Source organism: Podarcis erhardii (assembly GCF_964252035.2).
Source record: "Podarcis erhardii genome assembly, chromosome: 2".
Taxonomy (NCBI): domain Eukaryota; kingdom Metazoa; phylum Chordata; class Lepidosauria; order Squamata; family Lacertidae; genus Podarcis; species Podarcis erhardii.
This window is the reverse complement of record NC_138498.1, coordinates 122,816,563-122,843,484: the sequence shown is the minus strand read 5'-3', so window position 1 is coordinate 122,843,484 and position 26,922 is coordinate 122,816,563. Positions and strand designations below refer to the sequence as shown.

The 26,922-nt window shown below is 45.9% G+C and overlaps 2 protein-coding genes across 3 annotated transcripts in view; one reads left to right on the top strand and one right to left on the bottom strand.

The window, feature by feature from the left end:
* Positions 1-26,922, top strand: part of LOC309336511 (uncharacterized protein) — a 218,366-nt gene that overhangs the window by 110,377 nt on the left and 81,067 nt on the right. The window lies entirely within an intron of this gene.
* LOC309336347 (alpha-2-macroglobulin-like) overlaps positions 1-26,922 on the bottom strand; it is a 67,834-nt gene that overhangs the window by 17,610 nt on the left and 23,302 nt on the right. Inside the window, exons 10-24 of the mRNA XM_081851969.1 lie at positions 26,098-26,207; positions 24,527-24,688; positions 23,688-23,909; positions 22,078-22,147; positions 18,920-19,062; positions 17,472-17,621; positions 15,550-15,702; positions 12,651-12,767; positions 11,754-11,784; positions 10,626-10,758; positions 6,605-6,839; positions 6,305-6,431; positions 4,081-4,202; positions 2,605-2,656; positions 1,613-1,699 (exon numbers count right to left, since the gene is read on the bottom strand). Coding sequence (XP_081708095.1) covers positions 1,613-1,699; positions 2,605-2,656; positions 4,081-4,202; positions 6,305-6,431; positions 6,605-6,839; positions 10,626-10,758; positions 11,754-11,784; positions 12,651-12,767; positions 15,550-15,702; positions 17,472-17,621; positions 18,920-19,062; positions 22,078-22,147; positions 23,688-23,909; positions 24,527-24,688; positions 26,098-26,207 — 1,914 coding nt within the window. The remainder of the gene's footprint in view (positions 1-1,612; positions 1,700-2,604; positions 2,657-4,080; positions 4,203-6,304; positions 6,432-6,604; positions 6,840-10,625; positions 10,759-11,753; positions 11,785-12,650; positions 12,768-15,549; positions 15,703-17,471; positions 17,622-18,919; positions 19,063-22,077; positions 22,148-23,687; positions 23,910-24,526; positions 24,689-26,097; positions 26,208-26,922) is intronic.

Genomic DNA, 26,922 nt, shown 5'->3' with positions numbered 1-26,922 from the left:
GACCACAAGGGCCATCGAGTCCAACCCCCTGCCAAGCAGACAACACCATCAGAGCACTCCTGACATATGGTTGTCAAGCCTCTGCTTAAAGACCTCCAAAGAAGGAGACTCCACCACACCCCTTGGCAGCAAATTCCACTGTCGAACAGCTCTTACTGTCAGGAAGTTCTTCCTAATGTTTAGGTGGAATCTTCTTTCTTGTAGTTTGGAACCATTGCTCCATGTCCGCTTCTCTGGAGCAGCAGAAAACAACCTTTCTCCCTCCTCTATGTGACATCCTTTTATATATTTGAACATGGCTATCATATCACCCCTTAACCTCCTCTTCTCCAGGCTAAACATGCCCAGCTCCCTTAGCCGTTCCTCATAAGGCATCGTTTCCAGGCCTTTGACCATTTGGGTTGCCCTCCTCTGGACACGTTCCAGTTTGTCAGTGTCCTTCTTGAACTGTGGTGCCCAGAACTGGACACAGTACTCCAGGTGAGGTGTGACCAGAGCAGAATACAGTGGCACTATTACTTCCCTTGATCTAGATGCTATACTCCTATTGATGCAGCCCAGAATTGCATTGGCTTTTTTAGCTGCCGCGTCACACTGCTGGCTCATGTCAAGTTTGTGGTCAACCAAGACTCCTAGATCCTTTTCACATGTACTGCTCTCAAGCCAGGTGTCACCCATCTTGTATTTGTGCCTCTCATTTTTTTTGCCCAAGTGCAATACTTTACATGAGAAATGACTGGGCTCAGATGGAGGCATAATTAAGGAGGCAAGGAGAGGCTAGGCCAAGAAAGAATGTGCTAGAATAAGGGAAAAGACAAGAAGAAAATAAGCGCAAATATTTACAGCATGTAGCATTGAGTTCCAGAAAGATACATTCTTTTCCAGCATACTCCATTTCATTACCCCTGCCACTTGATTTCCCTTCCCAAAATTTTGCTAGCATCCCATGTCAATGGTGCATGCTGAATCCTCATTGAGCTGTTCCATTCCACCCCAGCTCTAGCCCTTAGCTCTCCTTCCATAACTTTGTTTGCTACTTCTGCAAATCTTGGGTCTCCTCCAAGCCTGCTGACTGTCGGAGCCTCTGTACGACCCAGCTGTAAAGGCCACTCCTTCGGCTCTCCTCTGATGGTGATTAACGACCTAAGCCTTTGAATGAGACTTCAGGCACGCTCCCCTTTAAGCAGAGTACCCAGACAGCAGCAGCAGGAGACATGAAGTGTGTGCTACATTGCTGCTTTATTTCTGACTACGCAGGACAGAAAAGAATATGCATCTGCTCTCTGTGAGAGACAGAAAACAACAGGAACAAAGAAAGAGGAAACCAGTAACTTCAACATCCGTCTCCCGTGAGACTTCCAACAGTCTGGAATGTCAACAGAGTCTTGTGACTCCAAGAACTGCACAGTGGCATAACAGAAACCTAACACTGACATCTATGTGGTCGGTGCTGTCTTGACTTCATAAGCGACTGCACTCAGCCCAGGACGTTGGAACTGGAGAGAGCTATTCACATGCGGAAGGGTGAAGACTGGGCCAGATGGTGTGGAATATAGAGCATTTACACAGGGTCTCTGAGAAGCCCGAGTCCCGGGAAGTTTTCATGACTTACCCAGCACACAGAAGGAGGCCCTGGCCGAGCCCTCCACCACGTTGCCTGGCAGCTTTAAAGAAACAGGTCCTGATGACTTCAACTTCTCTGCAAGCAGAACAGAGGGAGTTTTGATCATTCCTGTTGCCTGTTATTACAGCCTCTCTTCCAGTTAGCGGGAACATTTGCAGGCCTACTCTTTGTTCCCTTCCAGGTTTGAGGAGCTATGGGCTGATAATTTATGGTTGGCTTCAAAGGAGTTTTGGAAGCAAGAAACAAGAAGACCCTCTCTTGGGCTCAAGGGAGAGGGATGCATTGTATTTGACCTGATACGCATAAATATTATTGCTTGTAATAGTTGCCATCCTGCAAGTAAAGAGTCATCTTCAAAATCTTGTGAGTGGAGTCTACTTCATCACTAGGGCTTTGAGGGCGAAAGCACTGAATCACTCTACATGACTCAGAAAAATAGCTAACAAAGGGTGTGTAATTACTACTATAAATAATAATAATAATAATAATAATAATAATAATAATTGTCACTTTGCTTCACTCTGTGAGAAAAGCAACTACTTTGTTAACATTTTTTTTTTACCAACGAATGGAAATGGTTTATTGAATATTTACAGATAAATATTTACAGATAAATTTACAGATGGTTTATTGAATATTTACAGATAAATTATAAAACAGATAAAAACATTGCCAAGATTATTGTAATAACCTGCAGTTTTATAAGAGTATATATTTAAAGAAGATGAATAAATGAGTAAATTAAGTTAATTTGGACATGCAGAAGTTATTAAAAACTAATTTAATTTAAGGAACCGCAGAAAGAGGGGGAAGGAATGTCAAAATGATTGTAAAATCAGTGAAATGTATAAATAGAAAAGTATAAATAAATAAGAGAAAAGCAACTGATGATGATGATGATGTTTCTGTTGTGCCCTTTCCAGTTCTGTGAGATTCATACAGAGAAATGGGTAGGGAGGCCTCCATTAGCAGACACTTACCAGCTGCACATAGCAGGTTGCTGAAGACCACATCCTTCTCAACGCCTTCCGGCTTCATGAGAGGAGAGAAAAGAAAAGGAGAAAAGGAGAATGAAATAAATTCTGCATTCCAGCAGCGTGCAGAAAGAAATACAGTCATACCTCGGGTTGAATGTGCTTCGGGTTGAGCGCTTCCGGGTTGCGCTCCACAGCAATCTGGAAGTAACGGAACACGTTACTACCGGGTTATGCCACTTGCGCATGCGCAGACGCGCAAAATGACATCACGCGCATGCGCGGAAGCAGCAAAACGCGACCCGCGCACGTGCGGACACACAGTCACATCTTACGTTCTATTCAGGATGCGAACGGGGCTCTGGAACTGATCCCATTCGCATCCCGAGGTACCACTGTAGTCTGGTTGGAAGGATAAAGAAAACTTAATGTGTATTCCTCATGGCAAACAAAGCCATTCTAAATGTTATTTGGTTATTACAAACCCTAAGGTCCCTGTATATGAATTTTACATGCAGCCAAGATAGAGCCAATAAGTCAATACACTGGCACATGCTAGCTCACATCGACGGAAACTTGGAAAAGAAGCAGGAAACAGACCCTGAAAGGAAATAGTTTACCTTACTATTAAGAAATCAATATTTTAAACATCAAACAGAACAACTCTGAGCTTTTTTTGAGGGAAGCTGACCAAAGTTATTGAGCTTTTTTGGGCTGCCTTATTTCAAGAGCCCAAGCCAAGTGTATAAAACGACCCCAAATTTTGGACTACGGTTTTTTTTTAGTAAAATCATTGTCTTATACACAGGAGAGTACAGTAATTGATGAAAGAGAAGGAACCAATGAGGAGGAAGAGCAAGTTCCCGTTCTCTCTTTATTCCCCAATGATTCAGGCAACTTATTGCAAAAGATGTTGCCTCTAGCATTCCTCCAATAACAATGGGAGGGAGTGGAACAGGACATTCCAGAATCAAATCATAAACCGGGACTGCTTCTGTAAATCCAGGACTGTCCTTGGAAAATAGGGACACTTGGAGGGTCTGCTTTACTCCCCACAAAATCACACTTATGCAACCCCAAATCAAGATTAAAGCAGCCCTCGTACCCAGGGGCATAGGAAGGGGGTGGACTGCCCTGGGTGCCTTGACTGAGGGGGGTGACATTCGGCGTGCGGCCTGCCTGTGACTCCCAAGCCTACCCTGAGCAGTTGGGGTAAGGGGGGAGTTGCGCCGCTTTGCCGGTGGTGTTTCCCCCTTCCCCCTTTGTTTTGACAACTTGGGGGAGGCTTGGGAATCACGGGTGGGTGGAATGCCAAATGTCCACCATGAGTGGCTTGGTCTGCACCCAGCTGCAGGGCACACACGCTGTTCCAGGCACCCGAGCAGCGATCCTGTCCCTGGGAGGGCATCCTCCGCACCACGCCCCCCTCGGGAGCGCCCCCACCCTGGGCAGGGCAGGCATATGCTCTGCCATCATTCATACCTCAACCAAAAGGGATTTGATCACAGTGTCCTTCTGCCCTTTGTGGGGCGTCTCCACTATTTCGTTCCCACAGAGCTGTTCAGAGTTCAGGGCTTCAGCGCTCACTGTGAAGTTTATTTCCCCTAGAAGAGAAAAAAGGGCCGCCCTTTTTGTTAATAGCATGATTCACTTGCAATCCTTTCCATTGTTATCAGAGAGACTGTGTGGTGTAGTGGTTAAGAGAGGTGGACTCGTAATCTGGTGAACCGGGTTCGCGTCTCCACTCCTCCACATGCAGCTGCTGGGTGACCTTGGATTAGTCACACTTCTCTGAAGTCTCTCAGCCCCACTCACCTCACAGAGTGTTTGTTGTGGGGGAGGAAGGAAAAGGAGAATGTTAGCTGCTTTGAGACTCCTTAAAGGTAAAGGGACCCCTGACCATTAAGTCCAGTCGTGACCGACTCTGGGGTTGTGGTGCTCATCTCGCTTTACTGGCCGAGGGAGCTGGCGTACAGCTTCTGGGTCATGTAGCCAGCATGACAAAGCTGCTTCTGGCGAACCAGAGCAGCGCACGGAAACACCGTTTACCTTCCCGACAGAGTGGTACCTATTTATCTACTTGCACTTTGACGTGCTTTCGAACTGCTAGGTTAGCAGGAGCAGGGACCGAGCAACGGGAGCTCACGCCGTCACAGGGATTCGAACCGCCAACCTTCTGATTGGCAAGTCCTAGGCTCTGTGGTTTAACCCACAGCGCCACCCGCGTCCCTTTGAGACTCCTTAGGGTAGTGATAAAGTGGGATATCAAATCCAAACTCTTCTTCTTCTATCAGGCTATTTAAAGTTGGGAGAGAAATCTATGCATACCCAAAATGTAGGCAGTAGCCAAATTTGCTACAGTACAGTCATACCTCGAGTTGCGTTTGCTACACGTTGCATTTTTTCTGGTTACGAACGTGGCAAGCCCGGAAGTGTTTACTTCCAGGTTCACCGCTTCGGACATGCACAGGAGCGATCTGCACACTTTGCGCATGCGCACTCTATCGCGTCACATGCACGTGCGGCACTCTACTTATGGACTTTTTGGGGTGCAAACGGCACCCCGGAATGGATCACGTCTGTAAGTAGAGGTACCACTGTATTTGATCAAGTTGATGGACTATGCCGAAATGGCTAAAATGACTAAAAAAATCAGAAATCAGGAAGACCAAAATTCTAACAAGGAATGGGGGAAATTTATAGTTTATCTTAAAAACCGTTGTAAATAGTTAAAATCGTTAGTAGGATTGGAATAACACTTGTAGTTTAATGGTGAATTTTGGACACAATGGAGATGTAAAAGATTTGGATTATCATAAAAGATGCAGGAGGAAATGATTAACAATAGGACCGACAAAGGGGAGGAAGGAAGTCCAGGAGATTCTTTGGAATCTTGTTTCTATGTTGTATGTATGTTGGATATCTGACTGTAAATATTTAATCTGAGAAATATATATATTGTATTTATATGCCGGAAGTGCACACACACACTTTCACTGCAGACTAAGGGAGATAACTCTGTAGGAGGAATCAGGACTCCTTGCATTTATACATACCCCTGATCTAAGAGTTTGGTAAAGGACCCCTGGACAGTTAAGTCCAGTCAAAGGCAACTATGTGGTTGCTGCGCTCATCTCGCTTTCAGGCAGTGGTGATTACCCAGCGGCGTAGCGTGGGTTGTCAGCACCCGGGGCAAGGCAAGTAATTTGCGCCCCCTAACCCGGGGCAAGGCAAGTAATTTGTGCCCCTAACCCCTAACCTGCCGCCGCTGCCAGCTTCTTCTTGCTGCTGCCTGGGCTGGGGTATTTACGGTAAGGTAGCCACGGCGGCAGCGGCGGGTCCGTGTCAGGTGATCTGAGGCGAGTTGCCGCTGGCGCTGCCGCCCAAACGACGCCGCTTGCCCGGAGGAGGAGGGCAGAGAGGCGAGGAAAATGCAACATGGCCCAGCAGCAGCAGCGGCGGGGCTGTGAGGAGGGGCTGCCTGGTGCGCCCTCCACGGCCCTGATGCGCAGGGACCGCGGCGAGCGCTGAGAGCCGCTGCCTGCCGGACGCCTTCAGCCCGGACGCGCGCACAGCTCGTCGGTTCCACGAGACATGGGGCTCTGCTACAGCCTGCGCCCGAGGCTCTTCGGCGACTCCGGAGGCGGCGAGCGCGCCCCCCACACTACGCCACTGTGATTACCCAGTTCCTAGTATTGCTGCTTACCCAGAGATTTGGGAGTTACCGTCCAAGAGACCGTTTTCCTTTCATTGGCACACAGGCAGTAAGATTCCTCCTCCTTCTCCACAGGGGAAGCCACAAACTCAGCAGAGGGAGCCAGCGAGATACTGACCTGTCCGTGAACAGAAAGGTGTTAGCAGGGAGGAAACAAAAGTCTCTTGCCACTCAAGAAACTGGGGTGCTGGCAGAAATATGATTCTGTGCTTAGGCGATCCAAATTTTACGCCAAGGAAAAGAGGGCGAGGAGTTTTCGGGAATCGGGAACCAAGCTAGGGCGTTCCTCACCCTGACGCAGCGCTGCATGTAGGTGAAGACGGTGGCCTTCAGGGTGAACGCTTCGCCCCGCACCACAGAGTAGGGCAAAGTCAGATCCAGGAAGAATGGCTGGAAGGCCTTGAGGGAGGCAGCCTGGGCCAGGCCAAAGCCCACATCCGGGGACAAGCAGAAAGCTCCAGCCTTCCACTCGGTGATGGTGTCCGGAATGGTCACGGGGATGTCAATCTCGCCTTGGGACTCGCTGCTGAGGGACAGAGAAGAACAGGAATCAAAGAATCATAGAGTTTGAAGGGGTCCCAAGGGTTTTATATATATGTATATGTATATACATATACATATACATATACATATACATATACATATACATATACATATACATATACATATACATATACATATACATATACATATCTTTTCAGATATACACATTCCACTGATTTTACAGTCATTTTGACATTTTAAAACTTGACTTCCTTCCCCCTCTTTCTGCGGTTCCTTAACTTTGTTTTTAATACCTTTTGCATATCCAAATTAACTTAACTTATTTATTTCTCTTACTCTTACGTACCGTAACTGCAGGTTATTACAATAACCCTGCCAGTGTTTTTATCTGTTTACAATTTGTCTGTAAATGTTCAATAAACCATTTCCATTCTTTTATTAAAAGTTTGTTATCTTGATTTCTTATTCTTCCGGTAAGTTTTTGCCTTTTTTGCATATTCCATACAGTTTCATATCCATTCTTCCTTTGCTGGGACGTCTGCTTCTTTCCATTTTGGGGCAAGTACCACACTTGCTGCTGTAGTCGTAGACATGAATAAATTTCTTTACAATTTAAGTAGTTCTGTCCCTATAATTCCCAAGAGAAAGGCTTCTGGTGTTTTTTTACAAACGTTATTTTAAACATCCTTTTCATTTCATTGTATATCATTTCCCAGTAAGCCTTAACCTTACTACAAGGTAAGTAAGGTTACCACATGAGTTTGGATTTGATATCCCACTTTATCCCTACCCTAAAGAGTCTCAAAGCAGCTAACAATCTCCTTTCCCTTCCTCCCCCACAACAAACACTCTGTGAGGTGCATGTGGAGGAGCGGAGACGCGAACCTGGTTCACCAGATTACGAGTCTACTGCTCTTAACCACTGCAGCACACTGGCTTTTGCTTTTCCCCCTTCTCTCTGAGACAACATGAGAGACGACATATTTATTTGTCCTGATTTATGATTAATAGATCTGTAGTTGTAGTATGACTTCACAAGCCTCACGCCTATTCTGTGTGTGCAGTTCTATCTGCTGATAGTGTGCCCTGGTTCTGAAGTCCGGGTCGCTGATTTACATCAGAGCAGAGGTCGATGGAAGGAGTCAGCTGAGCTGAGGCTTGCCAGCTGGCCTACCAGCCCTCTGCATGTCGACAAAGCCCCAGCTATGTTTGATCCATCTTCAATGTGACAGGCCTTTATTTTTCTGAAGATGGCCGTGCAGGGTGAGGAACATTTTCTTTTTTTTTTTTTAAATAATTTTTATTAAGTTTTCTGACACATCACAACAAAAACAAAACAAACAGAACACAAAACAAAAACATATAAAACATGACTTCCCCTTACCTCCCTTTCCCTGCATCCTTATTTCACAATTCTTTAGCAACCCTTTGATCAATTTCCCTATTAATTCTCTTTAGATTTACTTAAAATTATTGTTTACAGCTGTAATTCTCTAATTCATACCCCTTGACATCTTAACGATCCTCAATTTTGCAAGAGTCTTTGAGATATATTTTGAATTTCTTCCAGTCCTCTTCCACTGTCTCTCTCCCCTGGTCGCGGATTCTGCCGGTAATCTCTGCCAATCCCATGAATTCTGTCACCTTTGTCTGCCATTCTTCCAGAGTAGGTAGTTCTTGCGTCTTCCAATACTTTGCCAAAAGAATTCTTGCTGCTGTAGTTGCATACATAAAGAATGTCCTATCCTTCCTTGGCACCAATTGGCCAACCATGCCCAAGAGAAAAGCCTCCGGTTTCTTTGAAAAAGTCCACTTAAGGACTTTCTTAATTTCATTATAGATCATTTCCCAAAAGGCTTTAATCTTTGGGCAGGTCCACCAAAGGTGGTAGAAGGTTCCTTCAGACTCATTACATTTCCAGCATTTATTATTGGGCAAATGGTAAATTTTTGCGAGCTTGACTGGGGTCATGTACCACCTGTAGATCATTTTCATTATGTTCTCTTTTAAGGCACTACACGCCGTAAACTTAATACCAGTGGTCCATAACTGTTCCCAGTCAGCAAACATAATGTCATGACCTAAGTCCTGAGCCCATTTAATCATAGCTGATTTAACCGTTTCCCATCATTTCCCTTCATTTCCCTTCATTTTCCTTTCATTTCCCATCACCAGGGAAATCCTGTAAAATGCACACCACTTCCAAGTATTCAAGGTGCTATCAAGAGCCTTGTCCTTCATTAATTTGCCTAATTCTCCCTAGGGTTATGGCTCGTAATAGGGCAGAGATTTTGTGGGGTGGGGGCTGTGTGGCCTTCCCATTGTTGTTGGGCTCCAACTCCCATCACCCCCGGGCTGGATGGCCTGTGAACAGGTATGATGGAGGTTGTATGGCAGTAACACCTGGAAGGCCACAGGTTCTCAGCATTTCTTTCAAGGGATTTTCGCTACGGACTCCCCCAGCACCACCACTGCCCTATTGATTATAATGGTTTTAATTGACACCGAAATGGGAATGCTTATGTGTAATGGTGAAAGGGTTTAATGCTGGAAAATTCCACTGCCATACTCTAAGGGACTCTGAGCCTTAACTGAGTTGATAATGGAATGTTGTTTTCTGCAATCTAACATATGAGTGTTTAACCTTAGATCACATGAGAGGTATTGAATTGAATTGCAACTTCGCCATCTTGGAAGGGTGATGGCTGGAGTCCTTTGTTCCTGGGCTCTATGAGAGTGAGGATGTAGATATTCATAGAGTTGGAAGAGACCACAAGGGCCATTGAGTCCAACCCCCTGCCAAGCAGGAAACACCATCAGAGCACTCCTGACATATGGTTGTCAAGCCTCTGCTTAAAGACCTCCAAAGAAGGAGACTCCATCACACTCCATGGCAGCAAATTCCACTGTCGAACAGCTCTTGCTGTCAGGAAGTTCTTCCTAATGTTTAGGTGGAATCTTCTTTCTTGTAGTTTGGAACCATTGCTCCATGTCCGCTTCTCTGGAGCAGCAGAAAACAACCTTTCTCCCTCCTCTATGTGACATCCTTTTATATATTTGAACATGGCTATCATATCACCCCTTAACCTCCTCTTCTCCAGGCTAAACATGCCCAGCTCCCTTAGCCGTTCTTCATAAGGCATTCAAGCTTTCCAGATAAACAGCCCCAGGCAGGATGCAGGTTGTGGGGAGAGACAGACCTCTGTTTCTAGGTCTGTTGAAATTGTTTGACATTTTGTAAGATGCTGAGCCTATGCCTTGGACTGGCATATGTCTTATGGAGTTGTTTGGATGTTTTTGTTTTGATTTGAAGAAAGTTCCGCAAGCAAAGCTTTCGGTAAACAGTGCTTCATTTCCAAAGGAGCCCGTTTTTATGCATCCACTCGCTTCAAACTGCATAATATTAATATCTGCAATATGCACACCCCACAAAGTCTGAAAACCACTACAGTGGTACCTCGCTAGACGAAATTAATTCGTTCTGCGAGTTTTTCGTCTTGCGATTTTTTCGTCTTGCGAAGCACGGACTTTGGAAAAGCTTCAAAAATCACCAAAGTCTTCAAAAACCTCAAAAAAGGCTACCACACCGCGTGCTATGAGTTGCTCCTCGAAGTGAATGCACGGTTTTAAGAAAAAGGAAACAAACTTGCAAGACAAAGGAAACAAACTTGCAAGACGTTTTCGTCTTGCGAAGCAAGCCCATAGGGAAATTCGTCTTGCGAAGCAACTCAAAAAACGAAAAACTCTTTCGTCTTGCGAGTTTTTCGTCTTACGAGGCATTCGTCTTGAGAGGTACCACTGTACTTACTTCACTATCCACGTGTTCCAGAGCCACGTCTCGGGAAAGTAGCTCCTAACAGTCTCCTGCTGTCTTCCTGTTCTTGCAGTTTCTCGTTCAGGAATGCTTGGAGCTCCTGGCAGTCCACTCACAGTTTGCTCAACTTGAAGGAAGACAGAGCATAGATGATGGCCATTGTTATTCGGACTCAATGAACAGAAAGCCCTCTTGATTTCAGTAGGTACACTCTGAGTGGGACTGTTGGATATTGCCCTAAATTATGTACTTTATTTCCACAGTGGTGACCAGAGGATAAATGACCACTGGGAGGAGAGCAGAGATAAGTAACACCACAGGGCATCTGTAACAGCAAAACCGAGACCTTCCTCTGCTCCAGCTGCAATTAAACATGTCTCTCCCATACAGCCACAGCAAGTGCTCTAACTCACCAACGGTTTGACTTTACCCCTAAGGCCGCACTCTTACATTATCTCTTGAGACAGATGCCAACTAATTTATTTATTTAATTTCATTTTGTTTTTCTTTGTACTCTCTATCTCTCTCTCTTTGTGTATGTGCGTGTGTGTCATAAATTGTGTTTCATACACAGCTGTCTTGTGTGTATGTGTCTGTGTTTACAATCTAAGCCCCAACCTGCATTGAAGAACCCAATTTCTATTTGGTTCCACTTAACTTTTAAGCCATTTCACTTTTTAAAACAAAAGGTAGAATTCTGCAAATCACCATGTGTCCTCCAAGGCCTATACAGTGGTACCTCAGGTTAAGTGCTTAATTCGTTCCAGAGGTCTGTACTTAACCTGAAACTGTTCTTAACCTGAAGCACCACTTTAGCTAATGGGGCCTCCTGCTGCCACCGCGCTGCCAGAATCTGATTTCTGTTCTTATCCTGAAGCAAAGTTCTTCAGGCTTATTTCTGGCTTAGTGGAGTGTGTAACCTGAAGCGTATATAACCCGAGGTACCACTGTAACCATGTTCTATTGCTGCTGAGTGACTAATTAATCTATGCCATTTAAATAGCACGATATTTTACCATAACGATAACGGTGGCAAATTCATAAGCACGCAATAGAACAAAATACACTCTGAATCTATCTTTGGGCAAATACTGGTACATTGGAACCTCGGTTCCCAAATACCTCTGTTCTTGTATGTTTTGGTTCCCGAATGCTGAAAACCCAGAAGTAAATGCTTCCATTTTCAAATGTTTTCGGAACTTGAACGACACGACTTCTGCGGAGTGCAAGAAGCTCTTGCAGCCAATGGGAAGCCATGCCTCGGTTTTCGAACATTTCGCAAGGTGAACGGGCTTCTGGAATGGATTTCGTTCAGGAACCGAGGTTCCACTGTAAACTTTCTATTTACAGCATGCAATTGCCGGAAGGGATGAGGCAAGTGAAACTCTTCCTGAAAACCCTTCTGCCAAGTATCTTAATATTTTTTTAAAAAATATAGGGCTGTAGAACTAGGCACTCAGCAAAAGTTTTAGTCAAGGCCCTTAGAGACGTAGAGCGTAGCTGGATGTACATTTGCTGGTTTCCCACAAGCAACCCTTCAGCCAATGTGAGAACAGGATGCTAGAGAAGATTTGCCATTGGCTCTTCTTAAGCTGTTATCGTTCCTCTTAAATTTGCAGAGCTTATAAATCTTGTGATTTTGAGGGCATTATGAAGATGGAAGATCCAACCTCTCCATCCTTAAGGAAATCAGCCCTGAGTGGTCACTGGAAGGACAGATCGTGAAGCTGAGGCTCCAAGACTTTGGCCACCTCATGAGAAGAGAAGACACCCTGGAAAAGACCCTGATGCTGGGGAAGATGGAGGGCACAAGGAGAAGGGGACGACAGAGGACGAGATGGTTGGACAGTGTTCTCGAAGCTACAAACATGAGTCTGGCCAAACTGCGGGAGGCAGTGGAAGACAGGAGTGCCTGGTGTGCTCTGGTCCATGGGGTCACGAAGAGTTGGACACGACTAAACAACTAAACAACAACATGAAGATGGAACGAAGGCTAACTGGAGGAAATCCCACCCCTACTCCCACAATTGCCACCAACATTGCCACCAGGTTCTTACTGGCATATATTGGTATCTCTTCACTGCAAAGGTTAGGCTTCTGTATCTTGGTGCTGGTAAAAACTTTCAAGCCAAAGTCCTGCAAAATGAGAAAATGAGCCAGTATGAACCCTTCTCTAGAGCGTTATGCCTTCCCAAACAGCATATGTGTCTCTGTTCCCGAATACCTGACCAGGAGAGTCTCTACCTAGTCTGGATTAACCCTTCAGGAGCTGAACATCCTCCTCTGCCCACTGCTGGGTGGTCTGGAAGGATACAGGGGGATAGAGAAACATTTTTCTCCCTCTCTCATAGAATCAAAGAATTGCAGAGTTGTAAGGGTGTGCGGTGTGCGACAGGGTGAGCTCCTGTTGCTCGGTCCCTGCTCCTGCCAGCCTAGCAGTTCGAAAGCACGTCAAAGTGCAAGTAGATAAATAGGTTCCCCTCCAGCAGGAAGGTAAATGGCGTTTCCGTGCGCTTCTCTGGTTCGCCAGAAGCGGCTTAGTCATGCCGGCCACATGACCCGGAAGCTGTCTGCAGACAAACGCCGGCTCCCTTGGCCTAAAGAGCAAGATGAGCACTGCAACCCCAGTTGTCCATGACTGGACCTAATGGTCAGGGGTCCCTTTACCTTTACCTAAGGGAACCCAAGGATCATCAAGTGGCCATTCAACCGCCTGCAACACAGGAATCTCAGCTAAAGCGTCCAGGACAGGTGGCCATCCAAACTTTGCTTAAAAACCTCCAAGGAAGGAGAGTCCACCACCTCTCATGGGAGTCCGTTCCACTGCCAAACAACTCTTACTGTCAGAAAGTTCTTCCTAATGATTAGTCGGAATCTCCTTTCTTGTAACTTGAAGCCATTGGTCCAGTCCCTACGCTCCAGAGGAGGAGAAAACAAGCTTGTTCCCTCTTTCATGTGACAGCCCTTGAAATATTTGAAGGGCTCCTCGGCCTCTTTTCCAGGCTAAACATGCCCAGCTCCTTCAACCGTTCCTCATAAGGCTTGGCTTCCAGACCCTTGAAATATTGTTTTAAAATAAAATAAGAAAATAGTCCAGTAGCACCTTAGAGACCAACTAAGTTTGTTCTTGGTATAAGCTTTCATGTGCATCCACACTTCTTCAGATACACTGAAACAGAAGTCACCAGACCCTTATATATAGTGGGAGGGTGGGGAGGGGTTTTTCTCAGGAGGGTAGTAGGAGATGGGTGACTGACTCAATGGGTATGGTAAACCTGTTGTGTGTGTGTGTGTGTGTGTGTGTGTGTGTGTGTGTGTATATATATATATGCAGGTTTTGGTGTCCTCGGGTGTCTTCCCGTGTAAAAGTTGGGGTGTCTAGGCGACGTTTCGACGAGGTCTCACTCGTCATCTTCAGGCTGGTGCTTTCGGCTTCTTGTTACTGGAACAGAGCAGGATCTCAGTGTTCCAGTAACAAGAAGCCGAAAGCACCAGCCTGAAGATGACGAGTGAGACCTCGTCGAAACGTCGCCTAGACACCCCAACTTTTACACGGGAAGACACCCGAGGACACCAAAACCTGCATTCCTGTACCCGTGAAAATCTACGAAAGCATATATATATATATATATATATCTCGACTGCTTTAGACCAACATGACTACCTACCTGTTTCTAGACCCTTGATCATCTTGGTTGCCCTCCTCTGTACATGTTCCAGCTTGTTGACATCTCCTTAAATTGTGGTGCCCAGAACTGGACACAGTACTCTCATGACATTAGAACTCATGGGCATCCAGTGAAACTGAATGTTGAAAGATTCAGGGCGGATTCAAAAAGCAGTTATTCACATGGTGCCTAGTTCAACTGTAAGGATGCAGGTGGCGCTGTGGTCTAAACCACAGAGCCTCTTGGGCTTGCCGATCAGAAGGTCGGCGGTTTGAATCCCCGCGACGGGGTGAGCTCCCGTTGCTGTGTCCCAGCTCCTGCCCACCTAGCAGTTCGAAAGCACGCCAGTGCAAGCAGATAAATAGGTACCAGTCCGGTGGGAAGGAAAACGGCATTTCCATGTGCTCTGGCCTCCATCTCATTGTGCCAGAAGTGGTTTAGTCCTGCTGGCCACATGACCTGGAAAGCTTTCTGTGGACAAACGCCATCTCCCTCGGCCTGAAAGCGAGATGAGCGCCGCAACCCCATAATCACCTTTGACTGGACTTAACCATCCAGGGGTCCTTTACCTTTACCTTTTATCTAGTTCAACATTGAAACTCGCTTCCACAGGAGGGAGTGATGGCCACGAATGTGGATGGCTCAGAGGATCAGACAAATTAGGGGGAAAGGCTATCAGTGGCTACGAGCCATGATGGTGGTGGTTTGCCTCCCCAGTTGGAGGCAGTGATGCTTCTGAATACCAGTCGCTGAAAACCACAGGAGGGGGGAAAGGGCTCTTGCGCTCGGATCCTGTTTGCAGGCTTCCCACAGGCATTTGGTTGAGCAATGTGAGAACACTGGACTGAACGCATTGGCCTGAGCCAGCAGGCTCTTCTTAAGGTTACATAATCTCTCTGCAGAGGACAATAGCTTTTGGTGGAAAACGAACTGCAGGGGAATGGAAACATTGCTGCGTGTGATGTATGCGGGGTGGAATGCAACACCGTGCTTCCTTACAGCCCTAGATTTTGGGTGGCTGAGCTGACACTGTCACGCGGTGGGTCCCTACAATGTGCCCTCCTCTTCCTGGCAGACATTTCACTCCCCGACAAATCACAGAATCATAGAATTGCAGAGTTGGTGTGGACCACAAGGAACACCTAGCCCAAACTCCTGCAATGAAGGACTCTCTCGCCCACATGGGGCTCATACCCATGGCCCTGAGATTAAGGGTCTCATGCCAATGCAGTGGGTCCTTTGGCACTCACCTTGAGAATGTCATAGGCATCACCTTCACTGTAGCTGGTGTCTCCCACAACAATATATTTCCTACCCGTGCAGCGACCAAGGTACGGGTCAAGCAGGTAGTGGTGCCTGTAGAGGTAACCTCGGAGGTCCTTCACAGGGAGCAGATCATAAATCTGACCACAAAAGTAGCCACAATTAAGCATGTCCTAAAATGCCCCTGCTATTTTTTATTTTTTCTATATATTTTTACAAAGTAATAATCATAAATAAGTAAGAATAAAAATGTGCACCTCGCCACGGAGACCATTCCATTGTTACTATCCAACCACCCACAATTTCAACACCTCTTGCGATGGTTTGACCCCTTTCTGTTTTAACAGTACAAATTCTACAAACGCCTTCCATATCTCCTCTAAATCACCTCTCCTCTAAAATGTCCCTGCATGGCCACTGCAGAACAGCTCTGACCACCAGAAAGTTATTCCCAATATTTAGTTGGAATCTCTTTCCTTGTAATTTGACTCGGGTCCCACCCTCTGGCACAGCAGAAAACAAGCTTGCCCTGTCTTCAGCCTTGAAGGTAGCCATCAGATCACCTCTCAGCCTTCTCTTTCCCCAGGCTAAACATACTCAACTGTGCCTCACGAGACTTGGTTTCCAGGACACAGTTTGGACAGAAAGGAATGGGTCCATTCAACACTTTGCCAAACCGTTTCAAAAGTGGATACAGATGTTCTATGCATCCCCGGTCCTCAGTTTATCAGTCCGGCATATAACTGGAATGAAACTTAGTTTTTTTAAATTGTTGTATGCACCCCAGTCTCTGAAAAACGAGAGACTCCAGAGGTTCTAGTGGTTATCCAGAGTCTGGCTTCCTTGAGAAAGGAAGTGTTTTGGAGATATATGGCCTTGCCCCTGCGATTGAGGGGGCCAGGGCCATACAACGTCAGTGTTAAGATAGTCCGTTCCACCTTAAGAGGACCAGGCTGTTGTGTGTCACATGTCTGTTTACTTTCCAGCACAGCTTGCTGGGAACTTCCATTTGTGTATAGCTTTTGCTTATGCTGTTTGCTTGGACACGAAAGGGAGCAGACATGTTTTTCCTATTGTCCTGATTATGCTGAATAAAATGCCTGTAAATATGTTTTACACAGCCTCTAATCTGCCCTTCTGTTGCGAAGAGTTCTTATCTCTGCTGAGTTGCGTGTTGGAATCTCAAGCCTTGTCAGAGGAATTTGCCACTCTCCAGGCACCCGGCTTGAGTTCCTTGTTGACCTCCCTGTCTGCGGCTCCCGGCAGGATGCAGGCGAGGTCTCTATCGGCGATCCTCCTCAAACGTGAGAAGAACACACCACTCTTCCCTCCTCCCTGCCTTCCCCAGGAGGGGGAAAGAGACAGACAGAAATGTATTTACATGCCTTTATTTCTGTCTACGCAGCAGTACAGAGAAACACGTCTGCACTCTCCAAACACCAACAGCAGAGAGAAAAACTCCACCCCTGTACTTCCAGTACAGGTCAGATGACACTCTGAGCTAACATCCGGTGCTCAGTACAGTGAATAGACTGTGCCTTTGTTCCCACGGTATAGTCCCAAACATCAACATCCTGTTTGGCTTTCCAGCCAGCTGCAGCTCGCTGCTACATTGCTCCTTTTTCGTAACATTGCGTGCCCCGCTTCTGAAGCTTCTGAAGCTCTGGGTCGCAGATTCATGCTGCACCAAGGACCGGAGATCGCCCGGCTGCCGGCCAGTGGGCTGGAGCCAGCTGGGGGCCTGCCAATTGCCCCCGTTCCCTTGGATGCATCCCAACAGTCAGCACACCGGACATACATGCCACCTGGCTCCTGTACATGACATCAGCACACCCCATGGCACGGAAGCGCAAAAGTGGCTCTAGGAATGTTACACTTGAAGACAGCTCCAAAAGCAGATTTGACTCACAGTCTTAGGGGACATCTCAGCTTCGGGCTTCAAGAGAAAGACACTCTTATCGACAGCATGGACAGCACAAAGGGAGCCTTTGGAGGCAGCAAGATGGAGGTGAGTTTTGCTGGTAGGGAGGCCTTCAGCATCAGAGAACCACAGATTCACCTGGAGGCATAAAGGGCATTTGAAAAAATTGTGAAAACAGGTTATTTATTGGGACGGAGTGATTTTTGAAGCTGTTGTTAAAGTTGCAAAACAGCAAAGCACGGGACGGAGCAATGGATAATTTCTGAAACAACAAGGGGATATCAACCCCGCCCAAGGCATGGTGGAGAACAGCAACAACTGGGAAAAGGCAGACATAACATTTTACAAGGACAGGAAGAAACACCACAGAATAATTGGCACACACAGGAAGAACAAGGGTATAGTCAGGGGGCCTCACTTGTAGATCTATAAATCATTTAATGTGTCACCACAAATGGAAGTTATTAATATTGCAGTTGATGGATAAGGGATTATTATTTTGGCAAAAAACTGGAAAACTCAAGATCTACCCACACTGGAAGAGTGGCAGATGCAGCTGATGGACTACATGCAATTAGCCGAGATGACTGGCAGAATCCGAGACCTGGGAGAAGAGAGGATTGAGGAAGACTGGAAGAAATTTAAGATGTATTTACAAAAACATAATTTGGTTGAATGTTAAGAAGGATGCTAGATTATAAAAAATTGGCCACCACTAAATTAGATTTTGAATTTGATGATAAGTGAGATTAAAGGAAACATAAATTTTATGGAGAATTGTTAGATTATACTTGATTGAGTGGATATAAGATCGTAAACAAGTTGATAATTTGCTTGGAATAAATTTTTAACGATGTAAATGGGAGCGGGAGACGTGAGGGAGTCCAAAGAAGTGATGAAACTACGTTGTGATAGAAGTAAGATTGTTTATTATTGGTGCATTTGTATTTAAAAACTCTAATAAATATTTATATATATATATATATAAAAGGGATTATTATTTTGACCGCAATGTAATTGAAATTAATAAGATTTTGGAACGCAGAAGTAAAGAAAATAATCAAACCATCAAATCTTGCACGCAGGGGGCCACCTAAATTATATAATTACTATTATTGCTTTTAGTAATTGTATTGCAATTTGGTATTGTTATAATGAGGCTATTATTGGATTGTAATTAAAAAATTAATAAAAATTATTATAGAAAGGGCATTTGAAGAGTTCATTCTATTACATGACAGCACAGAGATAATCCCTTCTGGGATTTGTTTTCTCATCTTGGGTTGCCCTCCTCAGCTGCCAACAAGTTAATATTCTGCTGGTCCAGCTGGAAAAAATGGTGCTCTATGGACTACCAAGTGAGAACTTTGGCAAAGGGAACAGAGAGCCTCATGGCCATGTCTGCCCTGGGCCTCAGAGAGTCCCCACAACCTTACCTTGTTTGCGAAGCAGTTCTCCACGGTGAAATCTGCTGAATGGACCACTAGTTCTTTATTGGGCAAAATCGTGTAGAGAAGCAAACGGGCCAATGGAGCAGTGTCCATGTCAACAGAGAGGTCCAGAGAAAACACCCCTTTGGCTGGTAGATAACGAAATGTTAGTGGAAGTCTAAAAGCAGACTTGAAATGATCCTTGCATAGTTTTGCCCCTAACAACAAATCTGCCCCTAGCAACAAGCTTTCTGCTAGCAACAGGTCTTCCCCACAACAGGGTTTCCTTAGCAACAGACCTCTTTATTAGACAGGCTCTGAAGAAGGAGGTGTGGTTGCTACTCTGCTCAGATGGCTGCAGAGCAGGGAGGAGGAATGATTCTCTGCACAGTGGTACCTTGGGTTAAGTACTTAATTCATTCCGGAGGTCCGTACTTAACCTGAAACTGTTCTTAACCTGAAGACCACTTTAGCTAATGGGGCCTCCTGCTGCTGCCACGCCGCCAGAGCATGATTTCTGTTCTCATCCTGAAGCAAAATTCTTAACCTGAAGCACTATTTCTGGGTTAGCGGAGTCTATAACCTGAAGCATACGTAACGTGAAGCGTATGTAACCAGGGGTACCACTGTACATAGTTTTACTTTATTTTCCTTAGGCCAGCAGTTGTATAAGTTGTAATGTTAATTCTTCCATCAATACTTAAAGCAGAACTGGAATGTGTTTATTCCCACAGGTGAGATGAACTGAAGAAGTATATTCTGGGAGACTTTCTGAGTGACATTGCTGACTGAAGACTTCCGGGTTAGCACCAACGTCTAATGGCGGATTCCCTCCGAGCTCCGGAGGGAATCGGCTCAGTAGGGATCGGGTTCTACCGTGCCGGCGACGCGGGGACCCTTAAAAACCACAGGAGTGGATACCTGTGGACGTGGTGACTCGGCGGGCACCATTAACGCTCCCCCCGACCCGCAAAGGAGCCTTTTTAAAGGCTGCGGAACGAGGGACGGGGGGTGGCGCGGTGCTGAGAGTCTTCTGCTTCCCCTGCTGAGTGAAGCCGCATGCCATGGATGGAGAGCGCTGACTTTTTCCTTTAAACATTCGGACTAAAAGCAACAACCCGTGAGTAATACGGAAATCGGACTTTAAAAGAAAAAATTCTTTAAATTCAGTACGAACGGGGGAGGGGTAAAAAGGAAGTCTGCCCCCCCCCACTTTGTAGATATCTTAAAGCAAAGATTGGATAACTAAAGTCGAGAGAACCATCTTTTCCTTTTTGGAAGAAAAATTAATATTTTCGCGATTGGACTGTACAATTGATTTTGCTGGAGGATAAGAACTGACTTAAATTAAAGTACAACCCCCCCGGGAACCGGGAGTGATCTGTGAGAGAGCCTGTTGAAAAGATACTGACTTTGACAGCTGTCAAATTAGCTGTCAAAGTGGGGAAATAAAAGGAAACGTTGTTTCTGGTGACTCTGCTGGCTAGATCTTTTTTAAAATTTGGATACAATTTGTCAGGAGTAAAGGAAAACAAGCTACATTTGGACTTTTGGAGTAATTGGAAAGATACTAAGTAAACAGAGTCCCCCTAGAGGGGACTCTTGAGATACTGTAAGAAATGGCTCTCAGTGGAAAAATACTGGAAGAACTGAATAGGACTTTTTATCTCCTGGGAAAGCTTCATGACCAAAGTGGTATCTTAGCAACAACGACAACAGCATTGAATAATACCGTCAACAATCTTATGGGAACAGAAAGTGAATTGATACAAGTTTTTGTCTCCGAACCAATAGCCTCGGAAGGTGAAATAGAGGCTGCTACAGCTGAGGAAATGAACTTTGACAAATCCCAAGAGACACATGAGGACTTGCTGGAAACTGAAGGAGAAGCCATAAGGTTGCAGAAGATTAAGTTTGACCAGAGGCCTGGCAGCATAAATTTATCCAAGATGGAAATTGGAGCTTTAGGGCCATATAGATTCAAAAGATTTAAGAAACAGAACTTGAGCTCCACTTCTAAATACAGAGGCCTGCTGGCAAGAAAAAAGAATACTATGGTGATAAGGCTTCCTCGAGAGTCGGTGTTGAAAACAAAGGACTGTCAAGAAGACCGGCAAAGAGAAACTAAGAGAGGGCTAAATGCCTCAGGCGTTTGGGACACAGGCTAGAATAGCTGTACTGACGGACATTGGGTTTAGGGACCACAACCGGGAAAGGGAGGGGGGGACTTGGGAATCCAAAGGGTGTTAAAATATAATTTGTTCAGATCTTGTTTATATGTTTATTTTTTGTAACCTTTATGGAAGGTGGGAAAATCGTGGAAGGGAGATTTGGGTCGACTTTAGGAGTAAGGTTTAAAATTAACCCAAAAGTGGTTTTTCTTTTTAGATTAAATAGATATAAGATTTTAAATAAGTATTTGTTGAGCGGACAAAAATGAAGTTATAATATAGAAGGGGGAGGTGTGAGGAGGTCGGGGAAATAAGGTTCATGAAAGAAAGGATTGGAATTATACTTGTTTGTTTGTTTGTGTATGTTTGTATGTTGGTTTGTGTTTATGTGTCTATAATTGGAAACCTCAATAAATATTATATTAAAAAAAAAAAGACATTGCTGACTGAAAAGGGAACCCCAAATGATTGGCATAGTGCACTGACACAAAATTCCCAAGGAGGAAGAGAGGGAGGAAGAGAACGATTACAATTCATGAGTGTAAAATTATATTGTCTATGAGTATAAAATTGAGGAAACTCTGAAACATGCCATGCAGGAACCGCAAGGGCACATGGACGCATATGTGGTGGCACTGTACTAAGGTGTGGGTTTACATCATGGGTAGGCAAACTAAGGTCCAGGGGCCAGATCCGGCCCAATCACCTTCTAAATCTGGCCCATGGATGGTCCAGGAATCAGCGTGCTTTTACATGAGTAGAATGTGTCCTTTTATTTAAATTGCATCTCTGGGTTATTTGTGGGGCATAGGAATTCGTCCATTATTTTTTTCCAAAATATAGTCCGGCCCCCCACAAGATCTGAGGGACAGTGGAGTGGCCCCCTGCTGAAAAATTTTGCTGACCCCTGGTTTACGTTATCACCTGGGTTTATAAAAAACTGGAAAGGTCACCAAGAATGAAGGGAGGAAATGGGAATGGAGTGCCACTTACCGGTACCTCCTCTGTGCTCCACAGGCAGAACATGGGTCCCTGATCGCACAATGACCCCCTTAGCCATCACCTGCATGGAAGGTGGAAAATGCCTGATAAAAGCATAAGAACACAACAGCCTGCTAGGTCAGGCCAATGGCCCATCTAGTTCAGCATTCTACTCTCACTGTGGCCACCCATTTGCCTATAAGATGGAGGAGGATGGAGGAGGCAAAATCTATGGTTACACTGATAGGCCAGCAGTTCTTACACACAGGGAGTGTTCTGGCTTGCAGAAACAATCTCTCTCCTGGTAGTACAACATGAATTGCCATTACGCTTGAGCCTATCTTTGCAATTAGAAATCAAACATAGTTTGGCAGCTGAAAATGGACTATTCAAAGTCCTTTCCTAAAAAAAAAACCACAAGAAACAGTCAGTTCACAAAGGCCTGTCAGAATAAAACAGCTGGCAGATGGACAAGGGAGCCAGTCTAACTTCTCTATGAAGAGTGATACAGTGGTGCGAAGCACGGTTTCCCATAGGAATGCATTGAAAATCAATTAATGCGTTCCTAGGGAGACCGCCTTCAGACCAGATCCGGGGACAGTCTGTCCCCGGACCTCTTCTGAAGGCTGGCGGGGGTGGGGAGAAGGGCTTTTCTCCCCACCGCCAGCCTTCAGAACAGCCTTCTGAAGGCTGGCGGTGGGAAGAAAAGCCCTTCTCCCGCCGCCAACCTTCAGAAGAGTTCCTGCAGGGCTGCCTAGGCTGCGGATAGCAGCCTGCTGCCCGGTGCAAGGGACGCTCTGAAGCAGAGCGCCCCTCGCGTGGGGCAGACATTCACAGCTTGGGGAGCCCTGCGGGGAACTCTTCTGAAGGCTGGAGGCGGGAGAAGGGCTTTTCTTCCCACCGCCAGCCTTCAGAACAGCCTTCTGAATGTTGGCGGTGCGGAGGAAAACCTTCCTCCCACCGCAACCCCCGAGAACAGAGGAGAATCGCTGCGCGCCTTCTCCTCTGTTCCCGGACCTCCCACCGCAAGCCTTCAGGACAGGTGCTGCGCTTCCCCGCTGTCCCCGGAGATTTCCCTATGGGCTTTCGTCTTGCAAAGCAAGCCCATAGGGAAATTCGTCTTGCGAAGCCGCTAAAAAATCGGAAAACCCTTTCGTCTTGCGGGTTTTTCGTTTAGCGAGGCATTCGTCTTGCGGGGCACCACTGTAATAATAATAATAACAACTGTCAGGTGCGGGCCATGGTTGCTCGTGAGTAACCAGGCAGGACTCTGACCTGTCTTTTACAGGTTTTATTGTGCAAACTATTTACAGTGCAGAACCACAAAGTTCATGTCCGTCTTAGTCACTTGCAGAAGCCGGGAGTGGCCCCTTTCGTCTAGCGGGTTTTCCGTCTTGCGAGGCGTTCGTCTTGCGGGGCACCACTGTAGTATTGTTTATACCCCGCCCAACTGGCTGGGTTTCCCCAGCCACTCTGGGTGACTTCCAACAGAATATTAAAAATACGATAAAACATCAAACATTAAAAACTTCCCTAAACAGGGTTCCAAAGTTTGGGAGCAGCCACTGAGAAGGCCCACTCCCAAGTCCCTACCAAAGAAAGGCCACTTTGTCCAGGCTTACCAAATAGTAAAAGACCATTTCCTCCTCTTTTACGACAGCTGAATTCAGAATATAATGGACCCGGAGCGTCTGAGTCTGACCACAGCTTAAGGTCCCAGGAACACGCTCAATGTGGAGGTAGCTTTGGCTTGGTGAGTAAAAACGCCCCGCTGAATAAGATGCGCCCTGGTGTTGGGGACTGATCCAGCCTTGTTCACACACAGAGTTCAATTTATAAGTTGCCTGGCAAACAGAAAGAAAGAGGAAAATGGCAGGTGCTTAGGGACTGGAGAAAATAAATCCTTGTTGTTCCTGTATTAGGGAATCATTGGTGCCTTGGTGACTATGAGATCAACTTTGTGATATTACACCAGTTCGAGATTCATCTCAGACCTATTTGCATGCCCAGCAACCAACACACACCTTTAGGAGACAATAAGAGTCAGACGTATCAACCCAACAGCCATTTCTGCTATCACATACACAGTCCCAGCCCTTGCGGGTCTTTTTCTAGTCCCAATACATTTCCTGGATTCAGAAATGGAAATGAAATTAACGGGAAATGACAAACCCAGAAAAGGTGATGAAGGAGAAAGAGAAAAGAAAAAATTAGGAGCCACAGGAAACTGAATCTCAAAGCATTTTTTAAAATTTCAACCGATCCAATTGATATTGGAGAGGTTGGGTGGCCATCTGCCATGGATGCTTTAGCTGAGATTCCTGCATTGCAGGGGGTTGGACTAGATGACCCCTGGGTCCCTTCCAACTTTAAGACCCTTACTATTCTATGATATTCCCGTATTTTGTGCTTGCAAAGAATAAATTGCATTACTTAGTTCTCAATCCCCTTGAACACTCACCTGGATCCTGAGTTCAGAAGCTGTGAAGTTATCAGTGTCTATGGAAAACTGGGCTCGTCCCTGGTCATCAGTTACGTAGTTGGTGCTGGTTCCAGTTAGATGTACCCTAATCTGAATTGTTTCATTGGCAATTGGCACTTTGGCAGCATCCAAAAGCTTCACCTAGCAGGGCAAAAACAATACATATAGCAGTTTGGTCTGATAATGATGATGATGATGATGATGAAGATGAAGATGATGTTGATGATTACAGTGGGACCTCTGGTTGCGAACGGGATCCGTTCCAGAGCCCCATTCACAACATGAGCAGAACGCAACCCGCGTGCACGGGTTGCGATTCTCCGCTTCCGCGCATGCGCATGATGTCATTTTGAGCGCCTGCGCATGCGATAACAGCGAAACCCAGGAGTAACCCTTTCCAGTACTTCTGGGTCGCTATGGGGCGCAACCTGAAAAGACATAACCTGAACCGAATGTAAGAAGAGGTAAGGTAAAGGTAAAGGGACCCCTGACCATTAGGTCCACTCGTGACCGACTCTGGGATTGCGGCGCTCATCTCGCTTTATTGGCCGAGGGAGCCGGAGTACGGCTTCCGGGTCATGTGGCCAGCATGACTAAGCCGCTTCTGGCGAACCAGAGCAGCGCACGGAAACACCGTTTACCTTCCCGCTGAAGCGGTATCTATTTATCTACTTGCACTTTGACGTGCTTTCAAACTGCTAGGTTAGCAGGAGCCGGGACCAAGCAACGGGAGCTCACCTCGTCGCGGGGATTTGAACCGCTGACCTTCTGATTGGCAAGTCCTAGGCTCTGTGGTTTAACCCACAGTGCCACCCGCGTCCCAAGAAGAGGTATGACTGTATAAAATTTTATTTATACCCCGCCCTCCCTGCCCTCCCTGAGAGCAGCTAACACCAAATATGAATTTCAATAAAACATAACAGAAAAAAATACAACAAACAAACAGTTAATTAAAATACAGCTTAAAATGCAGCCTCATTTTAGCAGTAGCCCATATGAATTGGGAGGGAGATGAGTGGCGGAGCTAGCTGTTCCGGCGCCCAGAGTGGTGTGCACCTGGGGGCAGGGCTGCCCACCCATGTGGGTGAGGTGAACGTCCCGGGGGCAGGGTGAGCATCCCAGGGGGACGAGGCAAGCATCCCAGGAGGTGCGCTGTGCTGCCACCCGCGCCGAGCATCCTGGGGAGTGCGTGTCCCAGGGGTGTGCCGCCCCGCAGGGGGGTGGCACAGTGATGTCACCCCCCTCGGGAATGACACCCGGGGGGGCACACCCACCGCACCCACCTTACTCCGCCTCTGAGGGAGATGACTGTCTGTAGGGGGCGTTCTATAAGTTCAGGTGGGTGAGGTTGGAGAAGGTTGAGGACACACAAATTGCATCAGGATTCCAGAGGTGGCACCTCAGAGGTTGGAACTGGAGATGAGGGTGGGGGGTGAATTGCTAACCACCCTGGCCTATCCATCCTCCTGTTCGTACAGGGAATATTTGTCTTTAAAACAAACATTCAGCTGTGGGGTCATGCGCAGTGGGGATCTCTCAGCCTGCCTTACCTGCCCAGTAAAGGGGATCCCAGGCTTGTAGTAAGAGTCCACATTCTCAAAGGTGATTGTGCTGAGAGTCGTAATGATCATGGTGGAAGCCGTGCCTGTCACTTCCACCCCTGCCAAATAGTCAAAGAGAGGTAGGTACATATAAGCACACATGGTGGGACTGCTCAAAGGTGGCTGAATTGTGGAATAAGGCATTTGCTGAGATCTCTTTGGTAAAAAGCAAACAAACTGTTACTCTATCTTTCCACCTGGCAATTTTGAACCTATATGGAAACAGAATGGGATTTGAAAAGTAAATAACTTATTTCTCATCTCTTAAGAGCAGCTGAGGGCTGTGTTGCCAAATCCTAGAATATCCTTAATCTTAATATTTAGGATTGCTGGTGTTCAAGGGTTTCACAAATTGCCCATCTTGAAAAAGTACCCAAAGGGCAGAGCTTGAATCAATAATTTCTTTCCGAACTTCTTTTCGATATGTGGCATGATTTTCTTATGCAAATATTCTTATACAAATATCGAGGCACATGGTTGGTGCCGTTTGCATATGCAAATGTCTGGTCTATATGGAACCTCTATTCTCAATAAAGATGGAACTCACAGGTGGAGAATACTTTTATTTTTATAAATCTTTATTATTATTGTAAAGGGTATCCGTATAGGAGATAAAACTTTGTTATCCTTTTCGGAGATGTGCTGTATCTTTGCATTTCACCCTTCTAGGCTGTGATGCTTCATGGTTTGCGTTACCAATTCTTAGTTTTCTTTCTTTTTGTTATGTTTGCACTCATTTTGTTAACAAATCAATAAAAAAGTAAAAAGGGGGGG